The sequence below is a fragment of the Nymphaea colorata genome, unplaced genomic scaffold (genome assembly GCF_008831285.2).
Source record: "Nymphaea colorata isolate Beijing-Zhang1983 unplaced genomic scaffold, ASM883128v2 scaffold0201, whole genome shotgun sequence".
Classification (NCBI taxonomy): Eukaryota; Viridiplantae; Streptophyta; class Magnoliopsida; order Nymphaeales; family Nymphaeaceae; genus Nymphaea; species Nymphaea colorata.
Window position 1 is genome coordinate 1 of NW_022204707.1, and position 20,000 is coordinate 20,000.

At 37.1% G+C, this 20,000-nt stretch overlaps 1 protein-coding gene and 2 non-coding genes across 3 annotated transcripts; 2 read left to right on the forward strand and 1 right to left on the reverse strand.

Moving 5' to 3' along the window:
* Positions 1–900: 900 nt before the first annotated feature.
* TRNAR-UCU (transfer RNA arginine (anticodon UCU)) lies at positions 901–972 on the reverse strand. The gene has a single exon. It is a non-coding gene; the product is annotated as a tRNA-Arg (tRNA).
* A 1,693-nt stretch (positions 973–2,665) lies between these two features.
* TRNAS-GCU (transfer RNA serine (anticodon GCU)) lies at positions 2,666–2,753 on the forward strand. Its single transcript has one exon. It is a non-coding gene; the product is annotated as a tRNA-Ser (tRNA).
* An 8,162-nt stretch (positions 2,754–10,915) lies between these two features.
* On the forward strand, positions 10,916–12,007 carry LOC126409403 (photosystem II protein D1-like). The gene is given in 4 exon segments (XM_050075414.1): positions 10,916–10,946; positions 10,949–11,532; positions 11,534–11,681; positions 11,684–12,007. Coding segments are annotated over 4 exon segments (1,056 nt in total). The 3' UTR covers positions 11,977–12,007.
* The last annotated feature ends 7,993 nt before the right edge of the window (positions 12,008–20,000 follow it).

Genomic DNA, 20,000 nt, shown 5'->3' on the forward strand with positions numbered 1-20,000 from the left:
CGTCAACGACATACCTTAATAATTTATGATGATCTCTCCAAACAAGCACAATCTTATCGCCAAATGTCCCTTCTATTAAGAAGACCACCTGGTCGCGAAGCTTATCCAGGAGACGTTTTTTATTTGCATTCCCGCCTTTTGGAAAGAGCCGCTAAACTAAGTTCTCGTTTAGGCGAAGGAAGTATGACTGCTTTACCAATAGTTGAGACTCAATCTGGGGACGTTTCGGCTTATATTCCCACTAATGTCATTTCCATTACAGATGGCAAATCTTCTTATCCGCGGATTATTCAATGCTGGAATCCGTCCAGCTATTAATGTGGGTATTTCCGTCTCCAGAGTAGGATCCGCAGCTCAATTAAAGCCATGAACAAGTAGCCGGCAAATTAAAATTAGAATTGGCTCAATTTGCAGAGTTAGAAGCCTTTGCGCAATTCGCTTCCGGATCTAGATAAAGCTACTCAGAATCAATTGGCAAGAGGTCAACGATTACGGGAGTTGCTCAAACAAATCCAATCATCCCCTCTCCGCGGTGGATGAACAGATAGTTACTATTTATAATCCCGGAACGAATGGATATCTTGATCAATTAAAATTGGACAGGTAAAGAAATTTATTGTTCAAAGTTACGTACCCATTTAAGAACAAATAGCCCAGTTACAAGAAATCATATCTTCTACCAAGGTATTCACCGAGCAAGCGGAAGCCCTTTTGAAAGAGGCTATCAGAGGAGATGGAACTATTCTACTTCAGGAACAAACATAAAGAAATTGGTTATTTCATTTGGTAGAGTCTCTTGTAGACCTATAATTGTTGAGAAAAGAAATGGCTCTGATTCGAAATTCATTCCAATAAATGTTTCTTGGAATAGCAATCCAAACAAAATAGATGTAAATAAATTGCGTCCAATAGGATTTGAACCTATACCAAAGGTTTAGAAGACCTCTGTCCTATCCATTAGACAATGGACGCTTCTCGTCCCGATTTCTTTCTTTCTGATTCCTCCTTTCCATTCCCTGTTTGGATAAAAACAGAAACAATCAGATTGTATGCGTCTTAGGGAATAAAGACGCCATATTAAAATCAATGATGGATGTATTATGATTCATATCGAGCGGGTAGCGGGAATCGAACCCGCATCGTTAGCTTGGAAGGCTAGGGGTTATAGTCGACGTCGATTCATCACTATTAACGTCTCTAATTCAAAACCGAACATGAAACTTGGTTTCATTCGGCTCCTTTATGGAATAAAGGATAGATTCCCCGATTTAGGGCGTAAAGTAACCTAAACGAAAAAATTGACGATGTATGATATTAGTATGGAAATGGAAAGGTATGGAATCAAAGAAGGAAGTCATAGCAATCGGAATAAGAAAAATTCGATCCATAACACCTATGTCAGCTTTTCTGTCTGAATGTATCCAAAGCTATTCGCTTTCTAGATGATCCTCTAGAGGAGGGGTATTATAAAAACCCTTCTAGTTACTTCGTTCCCTATTTCTACTGACATGAATCCTTAGGAAAAGAATCTTATTTCTACCGAGCTGAAACAATATATGCCGATGGCCCCGGTAAACCGAAGTCACCGTTTAATAGCTATTTGGCTTCAATCTCCCCTTTACAAAAATCGAAGATCTAGTTACGATTAGAAATACACTTTTGTATCTTCATCCATGGATCTTTTACTCATACTTATTAATTCTAATTGGAAAACTCAAAAAATTATGCTTCGCAATTCCATAATCCCAGTTTTTGGATGCAAATCGCGAAAATTATATTCTTCCCCAATTGTGGCATTGATAGGAAAGGGTTAAACCCTTATAAGAAATAAAGTTTTTGATCGGAATATGAATGTATCAAACCGAAAGAACCCTTAACTATTTCAGTTGGTAATAGAACGAATCACACTTTTACCACTAAACTATACCCGCTACATTGTGATTATTGTATAGGAATGGCCCATTTGTCGAACAAGGAGATGAGGCGCGATCAAGATATTGTGAATATTAGAGTGCTGACATGCCCTGTCTCCGGGGATACTTGATGAAATAGGGCAAGAGGATAAATAAAAAACCTTTTTGTTTTGCTGTAGAAGTCGTTACTCAGAGGTCCGATAGAATCGGCGAGGTTGAACAGAAAAAAGTTTTGTGCAATAATATATATAGTTAAGTTATAGTTTATAGTTCCATTTTTTTTTTTGCTCAAGTTTATTTAAACAAAACAAAGCTTGTCTCTTGAGTACTTGAGGAACATACATACGCTTTTCCCATTCCAATAAAAAAAAGCAACGATGAATCAAAGGAAAATAAGGAAATAACAATATAATAAATTCCTTCATATCATAGAAATCGAATAGCTCTTGTTGCTGCTTCAACTCAATAACATATTGAGTTTTCCAATTTTCATTTTAGGTTAGGTTGAAAAGGGGGGGAATGGCCTGGCCAGTGCCTAGCCAGGCCGGGAGAACAAAAGAATAACCTTTCGAACGAAATAAAATCAAAGAGGGATCTTTTTTCTTTTTTTCCTTTAGAGATACCTGTTTGAATGGTTGTATAAATAGGATTCTTATAAAATTCATATATATCTCTAGAATAAGAAAAAGAAATGAATCTTTACTTCACACGTCGTGTCACATATGAATTATTCATTTTTTTTTTTTCAATTTGGAGAGATGGCTGAGTGGACTAAAGCGGCAGATTGCTAATCTGTTGTACGAGCTATTCGTACCGAGGGTTCGAATCCCTCTCTCTCCGTTTCCTACGCTCACTTGATATTTATCTTTCTCATTCTATAAACCCCGAGTCCCTTTGGTTTGGTTGGATTGATGATTCATTTAAATAAATGAAATGTATGGAATAGATAAAATTTTAAGTTAAGAAGATGGATTTAGAAACCAAACCAAAAAAGGAAAGAAAAAATCTATTATTCTTTATTCTCGCGTCCAGGATTACGTCCTGGGTCATTAGACAGGAATCCGAAGATGAAGAGCGAAACAAAGAATATCACACGTATAAACGAACAGTTGAGAGTAAGCATTACAAATCTCCAAGACCTGTTGGGGGAGAAAAAGGGAATAGATTCTCAACCTTTGTACCATCTCATTTTTTGATACCAAGAAACGAAGTGGTTTTTAGAAAAAGAAAGGAATTAACAGGAATTCAATTCATTTGTATTGTAATAAAATAAGGTTCTGATTCCTTCGTTACCAAAAAAAAGAATCTCGTCATACCTACAATGCGATTTGTTGATATGCATTGCGGGGGCTCAGAATACCGTATGCGCTCCATGGATGGAGGGTCAGAAGAGGAAATGAGGTGATCCGGATTCACGGAGTCTATGAAGAATGTTCAATGTTTGAATCGAGGGTTCTTGTCTTAATGCACTACTTATCTCATCTTTCTTGGTAAAATTGGTAAAATATTTTTTTTTTTTTTTTGAATAAGTCATGAATCTTCTAGAACAGTATCAAGGATCTCATCGAAAACTTACAGCAGCTTGCCACACAAAGGCTAAGAGAAAAAAGAGCACAGGTATGACCGGCATAAAATCCACGATTGGGTTCAAAAAAGCATAAGCCTCGGGCAATTTTGCGAAGAAAACCCACTCGGCTGAAGGGCAGAATTAAGACAGATACAGATTAAACTAAAGATATTAGGCATAACAAATATTTTGTTCTAGAAAATATCATTTTTATGATTATTTCTTGAAGGAAAAAATCAAGAAAGAGGGTAGGTAAAAAGTCCTTCTTTCTTTGAATTCCCCAATCAAAGATCCTTCAATTGTCAAATGAATTATACGGAATCATACTTCATACAATATCTTAATATCTTAATTAATTATATGTAATGATCAATGAATTTAGTTTATTCCGGATTACACGTGTCGAATCTCAGCAACAACTTCTTTCTTCCATAGATACTGGGCTGGAATTGACGAACACCCGATACCAATATTAATGTATATTCGGTTTGAATAGAAACATAAATGGGCGTGGCCAAGCGGTAAGGCAACGGGTTTTGGTCCTGTTACTCGGAGGTTCGAATCCTTCCGTCCCAGATTAATTCCATCTTAACTCAACAAATATTATTGTTCTCTTTAATCATCTAAATTTCTATTTAGGAGTTCATGTTGGATACAATGTAATCGTAATCTATTCTTTATTTCTAGTTTTTTCTTTCTAGTTTGGTTTTAATGTTAATGATTTTTAATGTTAATGATTCTTTCTGAATTAGACTTTACCTTTCTATTCTGTATTCTGTTTCCTACACACGGAATTCACTTCAATGACTGACACACGTATGAAAAATCCATGATTTTGGTATAGGCGTGGGGGGAGCATAGACATAGATCCGTTGAAAAGATATTTTTTTGATTTAATTCAAAATTGGATTATTCAGTCTATGTCCGTACCGTTCATATTGGAGTTGGTTAGTCAAAAGAAACTTTATGCTTGAATCCAGAAAATTCTGATTCCTGCATGATCCATTCTGAGTCGAAATGTGAAAGAAACCTCTTCTATCTTCTAACTTTGAATTAATGGTAAAGCAGATATGGTAATCGTATCTCATTTAATAATTATCCCAATTGAGAATTCATTTTATTTGGATTCTAATGAGGGTTCGAGTTCGTGGTACCAATTCATCAACGGGATTCGAGTTCCTAAGACTGGACTCAAATGAAAAAATGGAATAAAAACGGATCTGGACCTTTTGTTTGCACTTATACGTGTTGGTACTGGTATAGCACGCAGCTTACACAGTTATAAGAAAAGAAGATTCTTTTGTTGGTTGACCGGGTATGCATGATTCATAATATAATCCAGATGAAATGTTTTTTAGATATGTGATGTGCTGATCAACAATGGAAGGTATCAATTGAAATATCTGTGGCTATTCCGATTTCATCAACAAACAATCAAGTTCAATAGGAATAGATGCATTGTATTGTACCCAATTTGCATCTGGTTCTAATGAACTGATGAATAATGGAATTGTAAATCCATTGGTAGGCAGAATCGCGGATTTAATTTACTTGACTTTATCGAACGACTCTGGAAGCAAAAAGCAGAATATGCCGAAAAGAAGCATGCCACCCTTTTGTATTGTTATTGTTCTATTTCAGTAAGAACAAACAACAAACAGTCTTGTTTCGGTCAGAAATTTCTGTGATGCCTTAAATATCCACGATTACCCGCGGTAACAGCTGTATATATAACATAACCCGATGGATACCAAAAGATCATGCTGCTTTGATTCTGATATTCTCAATCAGATTCAAGAATGAATCGAGGACGTTCACTTTATCTTATTTACTTTACTGGTCTTTTTTTATTCATTTTTGACTTTTACTATATTCTTATTATGTTTGATGCTCATGAACAAAGAATGAAATTAGTTTTAGATTTTGTTTCTCGTCCCATTTATCTGGTTTAGACAGTTGATCTGGTTTAGACAGTTGATGATTTAAGAAAAGCAAAATTAAATTTCATGTTATTATGATGATCAAAATGATCAAATTGACGTCTAAGAGATATCCGTAATTACAGTTATTCGTTGTGATTGCACAGACTTGCTGATTGATTCAGAGATCAAATTGAGTCTTTACGGAAGAACTGTTTCCACCAATAGCAATGATGGCAAAGTACGAGATTTTTATGTGAAACCATTTTTCATGAATCCTTGATACTCGATGAAGTCTGAGATTAGTTAATTTATCATTTACCATCAAACCACTTTGGCCCTTTCTGGTTCATTGGAATGGCTTAATCAGTTACTAACTCATTCTTTCCGGTATTGGAAATCCAATAAAGATCTTTAGTTTAGCTTAGTCGTTCGAGCAAGAATTGGCTCATTCACTCATGACTGATTGTCACAAATGATCAGGTTGTTAACTAACTTCTTGTTTATTCGTCTTTCTTATAAATGGTGAAATAAATGATTCATACGCTAGAATCAGGGGGCAAACTGGATACTTGTTAGATATACATATGCGTCCATGGAGAATATTAAAAAATAGAATAAAAGATCAATCAATGACTATTCATGATTTAATTCCATATTGAATCAATCCCGTACCGATCCGAATTATAGGAATTTTTGTTATGGTAAAACTTCGTTTGAAACGATGTGGTAGAAGGCAACGTGCGACTTGAATGACATGATCGGCTGTGGATTTTTACATCCATCATCTTCAATGAGGATGCTCTTGGCTCGACATATTTTGTTCTGTTTCACCATTACTCCACGATGTTGGGTTGTAATGTAAATAAAATAGTACATGATGGAGCTCGAGAATAAATGATTATCAGAGGCAGGATCTAGGGTTAGTGCCAATTAATAATTTGGAACGACTTCGTAAGTATATCTTCGATATAGAAAAGGTCAAATTGGACCGACTTTTCTATAAAAAAAAGTTTGCTGTAATTGGTGAGACTATTTCGATGATAAAGAAGTGTATCACAGGGAATTAATGGAATTGAATCGTTCGTATGATTCTCGACGTAAAGAAATAGCCAAAAGGTATGTTGCTGCCGTTCCGGAAGATTAAAGATCACCGAAGTAATGTCTAAACCTAATGATTCAAGGATAAGTGATTCCAAAACAAGAAAACACCATTTCAATGATTGTCTCAATCAAGTGGATTGGATCATAATAAGTAAGAAATGGAAATATATTCCAGACGAGACAAAAAAGGGGTTATAGACCGCTCAATAAATATTTATTTAAGGATTTTTAAGGATTTCTTTTTAGTCCTTTGAGAATTACCCAACTTGAGTTATGAGGACGAATGATATTTTTATTTATAGGAAGGAAGAAGGAAAAAAGACGACTCAATCATAATTTAATTGATGATTTCAAGGATCCGTTTGCTATAGATTTATATCCATCAATTTTAATCATTCTTTCTCGAGCGTATGAGGAGAAAACTTCCTATACGTTTCCAGGGGGGGGGGTATTGCCCATCGATCTATCCCAATGAGCCACCTATCGAATCATTGCAATTGATGTCAGATCCGAGAGAGGGAAGAGATCTTCGGAAAGTAGGCTTTTACGACCCGATAAAGAATCAAACTTATTTAAATGTTCCTGCTATTCTATATTTCTTGAAAAAGGAGCTCAACCCACGGGAACTGTTCATGATATTTCAAAAAAGGCAGAGGTATTTAAGGAACTTCGAGTTAATCAAACAAAATGAAATTAATGAAATCAAAAGATGGACCGGTATAGTAGCTAGTTCTAGTTTTGTTTAATTGTTTCTTCGCCACTCTCTTGCTATATTCATACCTATTCGCTATTGTTCCTATATGGTTTGAGATAATGTAAGGACAAAGAATGACAAAGAATCTCTTTGTCTTTTTATATTTATATGAATATGAGAGGGATAGAAAAAGGATTATATTATATGTCATAACTGAAATCCATGAAATTATGGGATTACCATTAATCTGATGGTTTTCCTTGGGACTCCCTCACCTCAAGAAACAAGAGGTGAATCTTGGGGCCTATAGTGATAGTGAATAAATACGATATTCTTTTTTACCTACTTCTTCTTTACTTCACTTCATTTTCATTTCTTGTAGTGCCAATCTAACACAAGGCCTTATCTTATTTATTTAGTTTATTATTGTATTTGTTTGATTTGATTCCCAATATTTCGTTTGTATTGACAATGGTCTCTCGAACGAATAGAATACAATAGAATTCGATCGTAGATAAATCGATCTATTCTTGCGGTTTCATAGGTTGGTTTTTACTTCATTCAAAGGATTGGTTTGAGGGATCGTCTGTGACACAGGAAGTCTTTTTTTTATTTACTAAAGCTATACTTATCTGTGAATCTGCTCTCTTTATTGTATAGATTTTTTAGAATCATAGTTCTTCTAAACTTGCTGTTATTCTTATGCTTATGTTAGTTCAATGTTTTGACTTGACTGGTTCCGGTAATTTTGACTTGACTGGTTCCGGTAATCAAATCTCTTGATTTTTATTTCGATCGTAATTAGATCCTTATCTGGGTTGCTAACTCAACGGTAGAGTACTCGGCTTTTAAGTGCGGCTATGATCTTTTACACATTTGGATGAAGCGGATTCGTCCATACCATCGGTAGAGTTTGTAAGACCACGACTGATCCTGAAAGGGAATGAATGGAAAAAACAGCATGTCGTATCAATGGATAACTCTGAGAATACTTCATTCTTATCTGGTCATATCAGATCGGTAAAAATGTCCTTTTGATTCTTAGCTAGAACGGTTCAAAATTCATTCACAGTTGGGTCAAGTGAATAAATGGATAGAGCTATATGGCTCCAATTATAAGGAAAAACCAAAAGCAACGAGTTTCCGTTCTTATCTGAATTCGAACGAATACCCGATCTAATTAGACGTTAAAAATATATTAGTGCCTGATGCGGGAAAGGCTCTCCTGCGAGTGGATCATTGATTCCTTAAAAAAAAATCCTAACTATTCACTGTTCTCCATTAGTTACTGGAGTGTAACCAATGTGTATAAGAAACGGTGTACTGATAAATATAACTCATTCCAAAGTCAGAAGAGCGATCGGGTTGCAAAAATAAAGGATTTCTAATACACAATCTCTTGTAACTATACCCAAACACGAACGAGTTGGATGGAAAAGAGAGGATGCGTTGATTAGACGTCTTGTCTCCAGGTATATCAGTTTTTATGATATACCTTGTTAGGACCATATCGCACTATGTATTGATTATTTAATAACCAAGAAATCCTCCCCGCATGCGGTTCAAGTTTCATTGCAAACAATGGATAAATTGCAAGACGAATTGCAAGGCTATTTAGAAATAGATAGATACCGGAAACAGCGCTTCTTATATCCACTTCTTTTTCGGGAGTATATCTATGCACTTGCTCATGATCATGGTTTAAATAGTTCGATTTTTTATGAACCCACGGAAAATTTAGGTTATGACAATGACAATAATCTAGTTCACTAATTGTGAAACGCTTAATTACTCGACTGCATCACAGAATCATTTGACCATTTCGGTTAATGATTCTAGGTTCGTTGGGCCCAACAGGAGTTTTTATTCTCAAACGATACCAGAGGGTTTTGCAGGAATTATGGAAATTCCATTCTCGGTGCGATTAGTATCTTCCTAGAAAGAGAAAGAATAGCAAAATATCAGTATCAGAATTTACGATCTATTCATTCAATATTTCCCTTTTTAGAGGACAAATTATCACATTTATATTATGTTTCAGATATACTAATACCCTACCCAATCCATCTGGAAATCTTGCTTCAAACTCTCCGCACTCGGATACGAGATGCTCCTTCTTTGCATTTATTGAGATGTTTTCTACACGAGCATATAATTGGAATAGCCTTATTACTTCAAATAAATCCATTTCCATTTTTTCAAAGGAAATCAAAGATTATTCTTTTCTTGTATAATTCTCATGTATATGAATGCGAATCCGTATTAGTTTTCCTTCGTAAACAATCCTCTCATTTACGGTCATATCTTCTCTAGCCTTTCTTGAGAGAACACATTTTTATGGAAAATAAAACATCTTGTAGTGACGCCTCGTAATGATTCTCAAAGGACCTGCCCCTCTGGTTCTCAAGGAACCTTTGATGCATTATGTTAGGTATCAAGGAAAATCAATTATGGCTTCAAGGTGTACTAATTTACTGATGAAGAAATGGAAATATTACCTTGTCAATTTCTGGCAATGTCATTTTCACTTATGGTCTCAACGGTAGGATCCATATAAATGAATTATCCAATCATTCTTTCTCTTTTCTGGGCTATCTTTCAGGTGTACGACTAACGCCTTGGGTGATAAGGAGTCAAATGCTAGAGAATTCATTTATGATCGATACTGCTATTAAGAGATTCGATACAATAGTCCCAATTTTTCCTCTGATTGGATCGTTGGTTAAAGCAAAATTCTGTAACGTATCAGGGTATCCATTAGTAAGTCAGTCTGGCCGATTCGTCGGATTCTGATATTATTGCTCGATTCGGGTGGATATGCAGAAATCTCTCTCATTATCACAGCGGATCCTCAAAAAACACAGTTTGTGTCGAATAAAGTATATACTTCGACTTTCGTGTGCTAGAACTCTAGCTCGTAAACATAAAAGTACGGTACGCGCAATCTGTAGAGATTAGGTTCAAAACTATTGAAGAGTTCCTTACAGAGGAACACGAAATTGTTTCTTTCATCTTCCGAAGAACCCGTTACGTAGTGAACGGATTTGGTATTTGGATATTATCCGTATCCATGGTCTGGTCCCCATTCATAATTGGGCGCGGGATAAATGGAAATCATAAAACTAATGCTAATGGCGAACTAATGCTAATGACGAGATTCCATTCATAATTCATAAATATACAAACAAATTGAAAAATTGAAAATCTCATCTATTAATGAATGCTCAATGAAATGCTCATTTCATGTACTAGTGGTTGAATCAACTGAGTATTCAAGTTTCTTAGAGTTCTATTTTCTAGGGAACTTTGTTTTAGATGTATACACAGAGAAAGCCGTGTGCAATGAAAAATGCAAGCACGTTTGGGAGGGATCCTTTTCTCCTATTGGGAAACAAGGAGATTATCTACTCCATCCGACTAGTTCCGGGTTCGAGTCCCGGGCAACCCACTACCATACGGTCATACGTAATTTTATTCAATGAAATTACAATAAACCATCTATCATATGGTATAGAATATGTATTCTATACCACTTCATTCACAGATTGCTCGGATGGATCTTTCCATATAGAAAGAATAGAAGAAGTCTGTTGATATTGATTTGGTTGACACGGGCATATAAGGCATGTTATACTGTTGAATAACAGCCTTCTATTATCCATTTATAGATAATCTGTGTGCTGGGAGCTCCTGATGATTGAATAAACCAAATCTTACCATGACTGCAATTTTAGAGAGACGCGAAGCACAAGCCTATGGGGTCGCTTCTGCAACTGGGTAACCAGCACTGAAAATCGTCTTTACATTGGATGGTTCGGTGTTTTGATGATCCCTACCCTATTGACCGCTACTTCTGTATTTATTATCGCCTTCATTGCGGCTCCTCCAGTAGATATTGATGGTATTCGTGAACCTGTTTCTGGTTCTCTACTTTATGGAAATAATATTATTTCTGGTGCCATTGTTCCTACTTCTGCGGCTATCGGGTTGCATTTTTACCCGATATGGGAAGCATCATCCGTTGATGAATGGTTATACAATGGCGGTCCTTATGAACTAATTGTTCTACACTTCTTACTTGGTGTAGCTTGTTACATGGGTCGTGAGTGGGAGCTTAGCTTCCGTCTGGGTATGCGCCCTTGGATTGCTGTTGCGTATTCAGCTCCTGTTGCAGCTGCTACTGCTGTTTTCTTGATCTACCCTATTGGTCAAGGAAGCTTCTCTGATGGTATGCCTCTAGGAATATCTGGTACTTTCAACTTCATGATTGTATTCCAGGCTGAACACAACATCCTTATGCATCCATTCCACATGTTAGGTGTGGCTGGTGTATTCCGGCGGCTCTCTATTCAGTGCTATGCATGGTTCCTTGGTAACCTCTAGTTTGATCAGGGAAACTACTGAAAATGAGTCTGCTAATGAAGGTTACAGATTCGGTCAAGAGGAAGAAACCTATAATATCGTAGCTGCTCATGGTTATTTTGGCGATTGATCTTCCAATATGCTAGTTTCAACAACTCTCGTTCCTTACACTTCTTCCTAGCTGCTTGGCCTGTTGTAGGTATCTGGTTCACCGCTTTAGGTATCAGCACTATGGCATTCAACCTAAATGGATTCAATTTCAATCAATCCGTAGTTGACAGTCAAGGTCGTGTTATTAACACTTGGGCTGATATCATTAATCGTGCTAACCTTGGTATGGAAGTTATGCATGAACGTAATGCTCACAACTTCCCTCTGGACCTAGCTGCTGTCGAAGCTCCATCTACAAATGGATAATACTTTGATGTCAGTGTATACGAGTCGTTGAAGGAACATACCCAATCTCTTGGTTGGGTATTGTTCCGTTCTATTCAGTCACGTTTTACTCATATGATGATTCCATTCTAATCTCTTTCCTTCACAAAAATCTAATCTAAATCAATACAGCAAGCAGCATTTACGCTGCGTTGCGTGGTTCATTGTTGCCGAGTGACCTATTTTCGCTATGTACTAAACTCATATATATTATAATAAATTCCACAAAATCGTTTGACTTCTTTATTGTGAATTGTTAGTGTTACGGGGTTGGCCTCTTATGACAAGGGATATAACAGATAAATAATTATCTCTCGGCCTCGGCGCAAAGAAAAGGAGAGTCAGAAAGAAGAGTCTATGATGAAGGCTAAAACGAAATATGACATGACTCTTAATTGAGTCAGAGTAGGGGCGGATGTAGCCAAGTGGATTAAGGTAGTGGATTGTGATCCACCATTCGCGGTTCAATTCCCGTCGTTCGCCCATTCACATCATTCATTATTTTTTCTTTCTCTTTCTATTTACGGCGACGAAGAATAAAAATATCACTATATTTATTCCTTTTCCTACTCCTTCTTCCAAGCGCGGGATAACCCCAAGGAGTTGTGGGTTTTTTTCTACCAATCGGGGCCCTCCCTTCACCACCTCCATGGGGATGGTCTACAGGGTTCATAACTACTCCTCTTACTACAGGACGCTTACCTAGCCAACATTTAGATCCGGCTCTACCCAAACTTTTCTGGTTCGCCCCGACATTACCCACTTGTCCGACTGTTGCTGAGCAGTTTTTGGATATCAAACGAACCTCTCCAGATGGTAATCTTAATGTGGCCGATTTACCCTCTTTTGCAATCAGTTTCGCTACAGCACCTGCTGCTCTAGCTAATTGTCCACCCTTTCCAAGTGTTATTTCTATGTTATGTATGGCCGTGCCTAAGGGCATATCGGTTGAAGTAGATTCTTCTTTTTGATCAATCAAAACCCCTTCCCAAACTGTACAAGCTTCTTCCAAAGCATACGGCTTTCTGGATGTAGATGATGATATCTAGACAGATGGATCTTATATGAATCGTATGATGAAGTACCACATGAGTGGATATATAGGAATCCAAATCTGCCGAATCACTCATGCTACGATCTTCTACATCCTAGGTCTCCCCATTCCGTCATCTGGCTTATGTTCTTCATGTAGCACTCAGACCGAATGACTCTATGAAATTACGTCGATACTTCCATTCCACATATTACGGGTAACGTAGGAGACATCTCTATTTTTCCCCCGGGGATCTTTAGAATTACCACTGCTTAGCTTTCAATTCGCCTCTGACCATCAAATGAAATGTGAATAACCCATCCTCCTCTCTTTGAAACAAGGGGCGCTTCCGGTTCTATCCGTGCTTCAAACAATTTTGTCTTCTCCATATTACCATATCTCTAGAGTCAATAATTTTATATGAGGAACCACTGAACTCAATCACCTGCTGCCGTTACTCTTCAGTTTTCTGTTGAGGTCTATCCCGTAGAGGTACTCAAATTGGATCAGTGATCGATTTCTAGGTTTTGTCGTAAACCTAATTGGTTACTTCCAATTACGTAAATCAATAGTTCAAACCGCACTCAAAGGTAGGGCATTTCCCATTGATATAGGAACTTCTGTACCAGAAACAATGGTATCTCCAATTATAGCCCCTCTGGGATGTAAAATATATCTCTTCTCACCATCCCCATAGTGTATGAGACAAATGTATGCATTTCGATTAGGGTCGTATTCTATGGTTACGATTCTACCAGATATGTCTTTTGCATTCCGTCGAAAATCGATTTTACGGTATAGACGCTTATGACCTCCCCCTCTATGCCTTGCGGTAATGATTCCTCTGGCATTACGACCTTTACCACAACGATGCTGTCCATAGATCAAATTTGTTCGTGGATTGGATTTCGCTTGACTGTCTACGGCTCCTTTGCGTGTGCTAGGGGTAGAAGTTTTGTATAAATGTATGGCCATGTTATTAAGTATTTATTTTTTTTTATTTAAGTTCTTTTCTCTATAAGAGGTGGAATAGAATAACCCGGTTGAAGCGTAATGATCATACGTCTGTAATGCATTGTATGTCGCATAATAGGTCCCATTCTTCTACCCTTTCCGGGAGTCGATGGCTATTCATAGCTACTACCTTGACACCAAAGAAGAGTTCGATCCAATGCTTTATTTCTGTCCTAGTTGATCCTGATTCGACATTAGAAGTATATTGATTGTTCCCCAATAACCGAATACTTTTTTCTGTAAATACTGCATATTTGATTCCATCCATAAATCCATTTTCTTCCCTATGAGTTCCAGTATCTATAAGAATTAGAATTCTTACCGTTTCTACCGTTTCTATCTTATTCTTATAGTATGAATATACCAATTAGTTATCTATGGATGATGAGATTCCGTTGATACGGAGCCAATTCTATTATTGAACGTTCCAATTCGCGTGCATCCAGCAGGAATTGAACCTACGAATTTGCCAATTATGAGTTGGGCGCTTTAACCATTCAGCCATGGATGCTTCGCGGAGACTCGTCATCAACGGGGGCTGTCTTTGTGTAAGTGGATTTCAATTGAAATATAATCTTTCGTTTAGGAGAAATCAATGAAACGGCATCAATTCAAATCCTGTATTTTGGAATTGAGAGAGATATTGAGAGAGATCAAGAATTCTCGCTATTTCTTAGATTCATGGACCAAATTCGATTCAGTGGTGTCTTTCACTCACATTTTTTTCCACCAAGAACGTTTTGTGAAACTCCTTGGCCCCAAACTTGGAGTGTCCTGCTTTCACGTGATTCACAGGGTTCAACAAGCAATCGATATTTCACTTTCACGATCAAAGGTGTAGTACTGCTTGTAGTAGCGGTCCTTATATATCGTATTAACAATCGAAATATGGTCGAAAGAAAAAATCTCTATTTGATGGGGCTTCTTCCTATACCTATGAATTCCATTGGACCCAGAAATGATACATTGGAAGAATCTTTTTGGTCTCCCAATATCAATAGGTTGATTGTTTCGCTCCTGTATCTTCCAAAAGGGAAAAAGATCTCTGAGAGTTGTTTCATGGATCCGAAAGAGAGTACTTGGGTCCTCCCAATAACTAAAAAGTGTATCATGCCTGAATCTAACTGGGGTTCGCGGTGGTGGAGGAACTGGATCGGAAAAAAGAGGGATTCTAGTTGTAAGATATCTAATGAAACAGTAGCTGGAATTGAGATCTCATTCAAAGAGAAAGATATCAAATATCTGGAGTTTCTTTTTGTATCCTATATGGATGATCCGATCCGCAAGGACCATGGTTGGGAATTGTTTGATCGTGTTTCTCCGAGGAAGAAGCGAAACATAATCAATTTGAATTCGGGACAGCTATTCGAAATCTTAGCGAAACACTTGATTTGTTATCTCATGTCTGCTTTTCGTGAAAAAAGACCAATTGAAGTGGAGGGTTTCCTCAAACAACAAGGAGCTGAGGCAACTATTCCATCAAATGATATTGAGCATGTTTCCCATCTCTTCTCGAGAAACAAGTGGGATATTTCTTTGCAAAATTGTGCTCAATTTCATATGTGGCAATTCCACCAAGATCTCTTCGTTAGTTGGGGGAAGAATCAGCACGAATCGGATTTTTTGAGGAACGTATCGAGAGAGAATTTGATTTGGTTAGACAATATGTGGTTGGTAAACAAGGATCGGTTTTTTAGCAAGGTACGGAATGTATCGTCAAATATTCAATATGATTCCACAGATCTATTTTCGTTCAAGTAACGGATTCTAGCCAATTGAAAGGATCTTCTGATCAATCCAGAGATCATTTCGATTCCATTAGGAATGAGGATTCGGAATATCACACATTGATCAATCAAACAGAGATTCAGCAACTAAAAGAAAGATTGATTCTTTGGGATCCTTCCTCTCTTCAAACGGAACGAACAGAGATAGAATCAGATCGATTCCCGAAATACCCTTCTGGATATTCCTCAATGTCCCGGCTATTCACGGAACGTGAAAAGCAGATGAATAATCATCTGTTTCCGGAAAAAATCGAAGAATTTCTTGGGAATCCTACAAGATCAATTCGTTCTTTTTTCTCCGACAGATGGTCAGAACTTCATCTGGTTTCGAATGCTACTGAGAGGTTCACTAGAGATCAGAAATTGTTGAAGAAACAACAAGATGTTTTTTCTTTTGTCCCTTCCAGGCGATCGGAAAAGAAAGAAATGGTTGATATATTCAAGATAATTACGTATTTACAAAATACCGTCTCAATTCATCCTATTTCATCAGATCGGGGATGTGATATGGTTCCGAAGGATGAACCGGATATGGACAGTTCTAATAAGATCTCATTCTTGAACAAAAACCCATTTTGTGATTTATTCCATCTATTCCATGACCGGAACAAAGGGAGATACACGTTGCACCACGATTTTGAATCAGAAGAGAGATTTCAAGAAATGGCAGATCTATTCACTCTATCAATAACCGAGCCTGATCCGGTGTATCATAAGGGATTTGCCTTTTCTATTGATTCCTACGGGTTGGATCAAAAAAATTCTTGAATGAGGTATTCAACTCCAGGGATGAATCGAAAAAGAACTCTTTATTGGTTCTACCTCATATTTTTGATGAAGAGAATGAATCTTTTTATCGAAGGATCAGAAAAAAATGGGTCCGGATCTCCTGCAGGAATGGTTTGGAAGATCCAAAACCCAAAATAGTGGTATTTGCTAGCAACAACATAATGGAGGCAGTCAATCAATATAGATTGATCCGAAATCTGATTCAAATCCAATATAGCACCTATGGGTACATAAGAAATCTATCGAATAGATTCTTTTTAATGAATAGATCCGATCGCAACTTCGAATATGGAATTCAAAGGGATCAAATAGGAAATGATACTCTGAATCATATAACTATAATGAAATATATGATCAACCAACATTTATCGAATGTGAAAAAGAGTCAGAAGAAATGGTTCGATCCTCTTATTTCTCGAACCGAGAGATCCATGAATCGGGATCCTAATGCATATAGATACAAATGGTCCAATGGGAGCAAGAATTTCCAGGAGCATTTGGAGCATTTCGTTTCTGAACAGAAGAACCGTTTTCAAGTGGTGTTCGATCGATTACGTATTAATCAACATTCGATTGATTGGTCCAAGGTTATCGACAAACAAGATTTGTCTAAGTCACTTCATTTCTTTTTGTCCAAGTCACTTCTCTTTTTGTCTAAGTCACTTACTTTTTTCTTTGTGAGTATCGGGAATATCCCCATTCATAGGTCCGAGATCCACATCTATGAATTGAAAGGTCCGAATGATCAACTCTGCAATCAGTTGTTAGAATCAATAGGTGTTCAAATCGTTCATTTGAATAAATTGAAACCCTTCTTATTGGATGATCATGATACTTCCCAAAGATCGAAATTCTTGATCAATGGGGAACAATATCAGCATTTTTGTTCAATAAGATACCAAAGTGGATGATTGACTCACTCCATACTAGGAATAATCGCAGGAAATTCTTTGATAACACCGATTCCTATTTCTCAATGATATCCCACGATCGGGACAATTGGCTGAATCCCGTGAAACCATTTCATAGAAGTTCATTGATATCTTCTTTTTATAAAGCAAATCTACTTCGATTCTTGAATAATCCACATCACTTCTGCTTCTATTCTAACAAAAGATTCCCTTTTTATGCGGAAAGACCCGTATCGATAATTATGATCTTACATATGGACAATTCCTCCATATCTCGTTCATCCGCAACAAGATATTTTCTTTGTGCGTCGGTAAAAAAAAACATGTTTTTTGGAGAGAGATACTATTTCACCAATCGAGTCACAGGTATCTGACATATTCATACCTAACGATTTTCCACAAAGTGGTGACGAAACGTATAACTTGTACAAATCTCAGCCTCTTTCAACTTATTGTCAGCCTCTTTCAGATATGAATCTATCTGATTCAGAAGGGAAGAACTTGCATCAGTATCTCAGTTTCAATTCAAACATGGGTTTGATTCACACTCCATGTTCTGAGAAAGATTTACCATCCGCAAAAAACGGAATCTTTGTCTAAAGAAATGCGTTGAGAAACGGCAGATGTATAGAGCCTTTCAACGAGATAGTGCTTTTTCAAATCTCTCAAAATGGAATCTGTTCCAAACGTATATGCCATGGTTCCTTACTTCGGCAGGGTGCAAATATATAAATTTCATCCTTTTAGATACTTTTTCAGACCCATTGCCGATACTAAGTAGCAGTCACAAATTTGTATCCTTTTTTTATGATATTATGCATGGATCAGATATATCATGGTCAATTCTTCAGATTCCATTGTGGGCGATTCTTCCACGATGGAATCTGATAAGTGAGATTTCGAGTAAGTGTTTACAGAATCTTCTTCTGCCCGAAGAAATGATTCATCGAAATAATGAGTCACCCGTTCCATTGAAGTGGACACATCTGAGATCACCAAATGCTCGGGAGTTCCTCTATTCAATCCTTTTCCTTCTTCTTGTTGCTGGATATCTCGTTCGTACGCATCTTCTCTTTATTTCCCGAGTCTCTAGTGAGTTACAGACAGAGTTAGAAAAGATCAAATCTTTGATGATTCCATCATACATGATTGAGTTGCGAAAACTTCTGGATAGGTATCCTCCACCTGAACTGAATTCTTTCTGGTTAAAGAATCTCTTTCTAGTTGCTCTGGAACAATTAGGAGATTCTCTGGAAGAAATACGGAGTTCTGCTTCTGGTGGCAACATGCTATTGAGTGGTGGTCCCACTTATGGGGTCAAATCAATACGTTCTAAGAAGAAAGATTTGAATATCAATCTCATCGATATCATCTATCTCATAAGTATCATACCAAATCCCATCAATTCAATCACTTTTTCGAGAAATACGAGACATCTAAGTCGTACAAGTAAAGAGATCTATTCATTGATAAGAAAAACGTGAACAGTGATTGGATTGATGATCAAATAGAATCCTGGGTCGCGAACAGTGATTGGATTGATGATGCAGAAAGAGAATTCTTAGTTCAGTTCTCCACCTTAACGACAGAAAAAAGGATTGATCAATTCTATTGAGTCTGACTCATAGTGATCATTTATCAAAGAATGACTCTGGTTATCAAATGATTGAACAACCGGGATCCATTTACTTACGATACTTAGTTGACATTCAAAAAAGGTATCTAATGAATTATGAGTTCAATAGATCCTGTTTAGCAGAAAGACGGATATTCCTTGCTCATTATCAGACAATTACTTATTCACAAACCCGTGTGGGGCTAATAGTTCTCATTTCCCATCTCATGGAAAACCCTTTTCGCTCCGCTTAGCCCTACCCCTTCTAGGGGTATTTTAGTGATAGGTTTTATAGGAACTGGACGATCATATTTTGTCAAATACCGAGTGACAAACTCCTATGTTCCCTTCATTACGGTATTTCCGAACAAGTTCCTGGATGACAATCAAGGTTATCTTATTGATGATATCGATATTGAGGATCGTGACGATATCGATATTGATGATCGTGACGATGATGACCTTGATACGGAGCTGCTAACTATGCCGAATGTGCTAACTATGTATATGACGCCGAAAATAGACCAATTTGAGATCACCCTTCCATTAGAATTAGCAAAAGCAATGTCTCCTTGCATAATATGGATTCCAAACATTCATGATCTTTATGTGAATGAGTCGAATTACTTATCCCTCGGTCTATTAGTGAACCATCTCCCCAGGGATTGTGAAAGATGTTCCACTAGAAATATTCTTGTTATTGCTTCGACTCATATTCCCCAAAAAGTGGATCCCGCTCTAATAGCTCCGAATAAATCAAATACATGCATTAAGATACGAAGGCTTCTTATTCCACAACAACGAAAGCACTTTTTCATTCTTTCATATACTAGGGGATTCCGCTTGGAAAGAAAATG